At 39.7% G+C, this 7,312-nt stretch overlaps 1 protein-coding gene across 2 annotated transcripts in view; it reads right to left on the bottom strand.

The window, feature by feature from the left end:
- Window positions 1-1,587: 1,587 nt before the first annotated feature.
- The window catches only part of pdgfd (platelet derived growth factor d), a 48,433-nt gene continuing 42,708 nt past the window's right edge, over window positions 1,588-7,312 (bottom strand). For both annotated transcript variants that reach the window (XM_079354198.1, XM_079354199.1), the window contains exons 6-7: window positions 5,068-5,285; window positions 1,588-3,064 (exon numbers count right to left, since the gene is read on the bottom strand). In XM_079354198.1, coding sequence (XP_079210324.1) covers window positions 2,930-3,064; window positions 5,068-5,285 — 353 coding nt within the window. In that variant the 3' untranslated portion in view covers window positions 1,588-2,929. The remainder of the gene's footprint in view (window positions 3,065-5,067; window positions 5,286-7,312) is intronic.

Here is a 7,312-nt window from a genome sequence, read left to right as displayed (position 1 = left end):
AAATGTATTACTATAGTATCCTCTGTGAAATTTTAGTCGCTTTATGATATATGTTTTCTCAAAATGGAAAAAAAATAGGGAATGATCCCAAAATAACAAACCAAAGCTTAAAAAAAAATTGAGCACTGCCATACAGACAGACAACAACAGCCATGAACATCTACCCTAACCCTAACCCTATACCCCATGTGTGTGAGGTCATGTTTGGAAGTTATAAGCATAAATCTTGTTGAATGTCATCACTGCACGAACTGACAATCTGCTAATATCAAAGACTGCTTTTTACTACGCACCTGTCGAATAACAGCTTTGAATTTACATTACACACACATGCCCCCCCCCCCCTACACACACACACACACACACACACAAATGAAAGGGCTAGCGGCACAAAGTTGATCGGGTTTCACCGTGACGATGAAATCGTCTGTGTCCACTTGTTCTTTGTTTTGTCTGTCTTATGAACAAAAGTAGTGTAAAATCCCATTTTCTCTGTGTAAATCCAGACTGCAAGCCAGCCTGAGAGTGTGATGGAGAGAGTCATGGAAGGTGATGACGACAGGGAGATGACAGATGACAGTGTCTTTTATTTCTAGCAGCTGGGTCATGTGTGGAGATGATAAGCAGTGAGTTTGAAATCTCCCTTTGTTGCTTTGATACTCAGCCACCTAGACACACCTTACACATGCACACACACAATTTTATGGGTTCATGGACAGTCACATGCTCGTATGTGCTGCCAGCCCCCCCCCCCCCCCCCCTTTACCAAAAACTTCTTCCTGAACACATGCGCAAGCAAGTACGCTCACAGACGCATACTGGAATATCACTTGTATTTCTCCAGAGACTGAAAACATCACTCTTCTTCTTACAGATCTCTTCTTAGATGTAATGCTGTTAAAGACTTGCATGTTGTCATTCAGATTGAGCTTTATTTAAGCATTTCCATTAGGAAAAAAATATGGTGACTAAAAATCAGGCATGCTGAATTCACAAACATGCTGATTGAAACTGTTGAAGTAGCTGCAATCTTCCATGTGCTAGATCCTTAAAGTGGGTGCTTTCCTCTCATCTCGGAACGCATGGTAATCTACAGTCGGGCTTGATTGTCCCTTTTCTGTCAGCCGCCCATGCTTCCCTAAAAGAACTCTCTTTCTTTTCTGAGTGGAGTCTCCCACTTTCCCTTTTATGTATTTAGGGTGTAAGGATCACAGTTTAATCCTTGTTCACAGAATTCTGGTTAGTAGTTGGAATTCCAGAAATGTTCAAAAATGTGATGGAGCCACATGGTCTGAGGATTCTTTGATGTGTTTGGAGCCAGTGATGAAGGGTAAGGGAGAAAGAAAGAGAGAGTGGAAAACAGACTCTGTGAGCAAGAAAGGAAAAAGAGCGGCAAGCGTGTGATGGAAGGAAGTACAAAGGGAAGTGTATGTGTATGCTGACAGGATTTCCAAAGAAAGAGGGAAAGCTGTGGAAATAAAGGGCATAAGAAACTACAGAGAATGTGGGCTCGGAGTGATTATGTGTGCAGGGACGGTTGAACTCATTTGAGGCCTCAGGCAAAGATTAATAGGAGGACCCTGCCCGTGTTGATTATTAGCTCTTAAAAAAGTGAAACAATATTAACATACTCTAAGTCAACAGACTTGAGAGATCAATTTCTGATGCCGTTACTGTATAAGAAGGAATGTTATGCTCGATGTAATGTCATGCCAATAAAACTATCGCCTACGACTGGATGAAGACAAACATACTGATTGATGGGCATTTTTTGAGAAGTTACTTCAAGGTCTAACTCCTTAACCTTAGCCTAAGAGTATTTTTGGAATGATATGAAGACACTTGTTTTTTCTTTTCTTTGCAAGGACATGAACTCTTCGACTTCACCGGCTGTGCTAACTTGTGGTAGCCATATGTAGCGTGAGAGGTAAAGCGTGAGTTAAGAGGGAGAGGTACAGTAAAGATACTGAAGCAAAGTGATGCTGTATGAGAGAAGGAGAGGAAAGGAGGCTACGAAGTAGCCAATCTTGCACTAGATTTTTTGTATTCCAGGCTAAATCAAAACATTCAGTACCAACGCCAGTGCCCCTTTGGAAGTTGGCATCTTGGGCCACCATCTATCCCCCATCCTTTGAATTAGGCAATTGCCAACCTTTAGAAAAACCTAATGGTAACACTGTTAGCAGTATGTGTGTGTGTACATAAGTGTGCAATTCAGATCCAGCAGTTGTGGTTAGCTTCTTTCTTATTTATAAAATGTTTATATTATGTTGTGTGCTGCTGCCCTCTTGCCCAGGTCACCCTGAGGAAAAGATCTAGTTTTCAAAGGGTACATTACCTGTTTACATTTAAAAAATCCTGACTTCACGGCAAGATAAAGTGTGACTTTGGTTTAAGCTTCCTCCAACCCCTTTTCTCTTTCTCTCTCTCACCTCCTGTCTCACGCTCACTCATCTCAGCATGCTCTTGGCAGAAGACGTGCCTGTGCCTTAAGTTTAAGTCTTATCATAACACAAAGAGACTCAAACACAAGAACATGAAATAAGAAATCAAAACAGTTCATACAGTGGTTCGAGCAATTTAAAATCCATTTCATGTAGTTGGCACCGCTTACATTTCTGAAAAAGAACACTTTCCAGTGCACAAGTGAATTTAACTGTTTCAGGAAAATTTTGACTGCAGGAAACTGAAATAAAAAACATGTCAAGCTGAAAACATTTAAGCATTGAAAAATTGGCCTTTATGTAGATATGAAGGTTCTTGTAAGTGTCGTTGGTATGATGCAGGGTTGTGGGTTGTCAGACATCAGACATTTTTGTCTTTGCTGCACATGTTGCTGCGGTGCTTTTTTTAATATGAAGTCTTTTGCAAAATGAAAAAAGGGATAACTTTTTCAACAGTTTCAGATACAAGTGTCGGTCTGAGTGTCTCAGCGAGGGGGCTGAGAGGGACACGCACACTCGCACTGTTCATGATGTGTGAGGAAGATCTCATCAATGACCCAGCGCACCTGCGGCCTCCTATGGCGCTGATACAGGGTGACCTCTGGGGCATATTTCAGCACCTAAAGGAGACAGGGAATAACACAGAGAGGATCAAGTAAGTATGATTTGTCACTGATGACACTGTTTTTAGGTGCCAGCTTATTGGCAGCTGGAAAAGATGGAGAGAGGTTTGAAGAACATTATTAGTAAATTAGTTAAGATGTCAAAAACATAATTAGCAAATGAAAGAAAGTTCTTTGAAATACTTTATCAGATTTAGTTATGGCTGACCAAACTTTCAGTATTATTTTAGATTAATTCATTTTTTTCATAGGTTTTCACTGGAGGCATCCATTACAGAGAGCGATGGGACAGGTCTGATCTTTTAAGAGTATCGGACCTGATATTGATGTAATCCATATATTGGGTATCAGACAGGCAGCGCCAATTAATGGAACTGATTGTTGGGCACTTAAAGCATCCTCAGCTTGCACTAGTCTCTCCCTTCAAAGACGTTCATGACGACGTTCAGACAAGATTAAAACACTTCTTCTATATGATCAAAAGTACAATTCTTACACTTCAGTTTAAAAGATTTAAATGTGCTGGGGGGGGGGGGGGGGGGGGGCTATTTTCTTTCAAATGGAAATGAAGTTAAGTGAAAGGTAACTTAGTATTTAACTTAACCTGACTTGATGTTGTTTTTGTTTTTTAGAGTACCAAGCTGTGCAGAGGTAACACTTGTGATGTGAAAATGGACAAATTGTTCCAAAACTGATTTAGTGAATTTCTTCCTACTGAACTCAGAGGAAGCGAGGCTGCCTAAGATTTATGTTTGGACTTCCCGACACTAAAACAATGCTGTGAATAATGAAGTGTTTCTTTAGAAGTTAAGTCAGTGGGGGAAGCAGTCACAAGTTAAGAATACCTGCACAGAAAGGAAGGGAAGGAGGGTGGAAATATATTTCATAATCGCAAAAACACCCAGAGTTGCCAACACACTCAGGACGTTTTTTTTGTGTGTCCACAGCACATGTAAACACAAACACACCTCATTCACATTCTTCTAGACACTGACATACACACACATGGAACAATTAAAATCCAAATCCCACTTTTGTCTAAATTTCCATTGTAGGATTTTTACAGTAAAAGGGAGAGAGAAACAGAGAGAGGGCCCTGCGGAGCATTTTTCAATAATGAAGCTATGCAAGAACAAAGACACAAAGAGATGGAGGGAGAAGAGAAAGAGAGAAAAGAATGAATGACAGGCTTAAACTAGAATGGTGCATTGCGAGGGGATAAATTGAAAATGGGAATTGGGAGGAATGGAAGAATGATGGAAGCCCACAGAGGGAAAGAGAGTGAAATAGAGAGATGGAATGCTAACAAAGAACTTAGAGATGTGTGGAGATTGGAAAGAGAAGACTGGGCAGACATGGAAATGGATGGAGAAGAGTTACAGGAGGAGAAAAGTGAGGCTGCTGGTGCATTGCTGCTTCATTGTTGATGCAGCACCTGGCTCTGCACGCCTGTTCTCTCTCTCTCTGTCTACCTTACTCATTCACTTCATGTTCACTGTCTTTTTAAGTCCTCTCAAATACACACCAGCCAGGTTCATACTGTAATGTATGGTGGCTGCAAATGCTGCAATGGCCCTACACATTTCCTTTAAGAGAAACAAGCTACCAGTTTTAGGATGACGCAAATTCAAAACACATGTTAGAACCCAAAGCAAACCTAAACATTCTTATTATGTTCTTATACTGTTTTTATGTATATGGGGAGCCCAAGGTAAATTTCTGCCTCTGGTGGACAATAAAGATTTATTCTATTCTTCTCTATTCTGCAAACAAAAGGAGCTGCAAAAATCACAAAACTCATTCATTAATAGAAAACCATTCTATATAACAAAACAATGCTCCAACTAACAATTCATCACAGTAGAAGTTCTTTAGACTTTTACAGCTTGTTTTATGACCACTGCAGCAGTTTTGGCCCATTTAGCCACTGTTTCTATTAATATAAAATGTTATATTCAAATAAACCTCTGCACTGTAATACTTCATGTTGTAAGCCTTACCTCGTGCAGTTTCTGCGTTGACTTTGAGGCCTGACAGGTGCAGCCATTGTTCCAGTTGTTGGTCCCACAGCCACAGTTTCCTCCACAGCGTTTGACCAGCAGACAGCGAGGGAAAAAGACGGCGTTAGTGGCTTTCAGCTCCTCACGCAGGTTTACGGAGTAGTTCCGAGGAGTACAGCTGTACCGCTTGACATCATCATGAAGACGGTTCAGATCAACTGGACAGTTGGAAAGATAAGTTGAAAAAAAAAAGGCTTATTATTTGTATGGATTTATGTTTTTGTTTCCTAATTGCTGAGGTGTTTTTTACTGCATTTTAAAGAGTTCATTGTGCCAGCTCAATCTATGTTTTAAATTTCCTTGGACATATTTTTGAATCATTCCAACATATCTATTCATTTGTTCATTTATCATGGAATATTAATATATGACCTTTTCTTGATTTCAAGTGATGGCATCTGCTTTTGCAAGCAGTCACATAAAGACATCACTTCCTCAGCTACTTATTGGAAAGCTAATATTCTTTTTTAAGGACTAAGACAAAGCCAATCATGATTGGTTTTCTAAGAGAGAAAAAGCTGTTTTGTTTTATCATTGGTGATTTACACTAAAGCATACTTGATGGTGATTGAAAGAAAAAAGGGGACTATTACATTCACTTCAAAAGCAACAATAATTGACCGTAGGATGGAGGGATGAGTGGACAATATTGAGAGGTGCAGAAACAGGGAAGAGAGGCCAGAAGAGGAAGCAAGGGCTTATAATTAATTGTAGATTGGAAGTATTGACTGTTTTCTTTGTTCATGTCATCACTCTGGTGAAAATTACCTCGTTTGTGCACAGTACGTCTTTGTTCCTTGGGTTGCTTCAATGGTTGAAAAAACTAATTTCAGGAGAACCAAAGGGACTGTTGAAAAAAGCTGATGGGAAATAAGGGATTAAAGCAGTGTTCCATAGGGGAAAACCAGGAAACCTGGAATCAGTAGCTTGATTAAAATCTGTCTGTATCTCTATTAATTTACTAGTATTGGCGTCAAAGACCACTGACTGACCTTAGCTCCATTGGAACCCAGCAAAGAGAGCCTGAAGACAAGCTGTAGCAGGTGTGCTTTTTTTGTTAAGAGATTAAAAGATGTCCTTGTAATATAGTAATCACAAGCTTTGTAGGGAATTTGTGAGGATAGTGAGTGAAGGTGACAGAATTGTCCTATGTGGAATATTGCTTTATCCTGTGAGCGAATCAGAGACACCACAGGTGGTATGAAGAAAGAAAAGGAAAGTGATGACAGAGTAAAATATAGAACCATGAATCACCTTTAGATTGATTACTCTCTTCATTTGTCATCACCAGCAGGATAATTATCACCTAACTGTCCATACCAGTGACGGTAATTGCACCAGGCAATTGAAATACTCTGATAACTAAAAAGAAGTCACTGTAAAAAGTATTAAAACCTTTAAATATGTGTATTACTGTAATTAGTTGATGTTTCTCGGCAGTTCAATCTGTTTGTAGAAACCAAAACATAGAAAAGAATAAGCACTTGACACTGACCCTACCAGTGGAACTGATACCATCAAGCTTATATTTCAAGTTGTGTTTTCACTCTGTAATAGCTGCCTGTAAATACTGATAGCTTTGACTTATGTAAATTCCACTCCCTGTCCCTGAGGAGGAGGATATGAAAAAAAAGACATTTAATGAACAGTGCAAGAAGAATTTTTAAGCAACTGCAACATTACCCTCAAAGTAGTGTTAAAGTATGTGAAAGGACATTAAATGTTCTCTCATAAGGAGAGAGCGTTCAGTACATTGGAGGGCAATCACTACATCTGGTGAGTCAGAAGGCCTTCCTACAGGGTAACTACTGTTGCAATCTCCTTCATCAGACAATGTGGCTTACAGCCGTTCATCTCTTAGCAAAGCAGCACATCTCATGAGCATGTCTTGTGCACCGACACATTTTTTTTTTTCCTAGTTTGATTTAAAAAAAAAAAGTTCCTTCCTCCGCGTCATAACCAAGACAGGATTAAAAAGTGTCATGTTCACCAATCATTCTGCACCCTGTGTCTGAGAGAGGAGAGTATGGAGTCAGATATTTCCATATCAGGCCATTACTAAAAGGAATAATGGAGATATAAGCCTATTTTAAACCAGGTAAGTTCTGCCTTGGTGGGCAAATCATGCCTTTCACATACCACTGTAACGTTACTGTAATGAGTTAGTTAAAATGGCTGTAAGTCT

This window comes from Symphodus melops, assembly GCF_947650265.1.
Source record: "Symphodus melops genome assembly, chromosome: 10".
Taxonomy (NCBI): Eukaryota; Metazoa; Chordata; class Actinopteri; order Labriformes; family Labridae; genus Symphodus; species Symphodus melops.
Note: the sequence above shows the minus strand (reverse complement) of the source record. Positions and strands in the feature narration are given on the sequence as shown.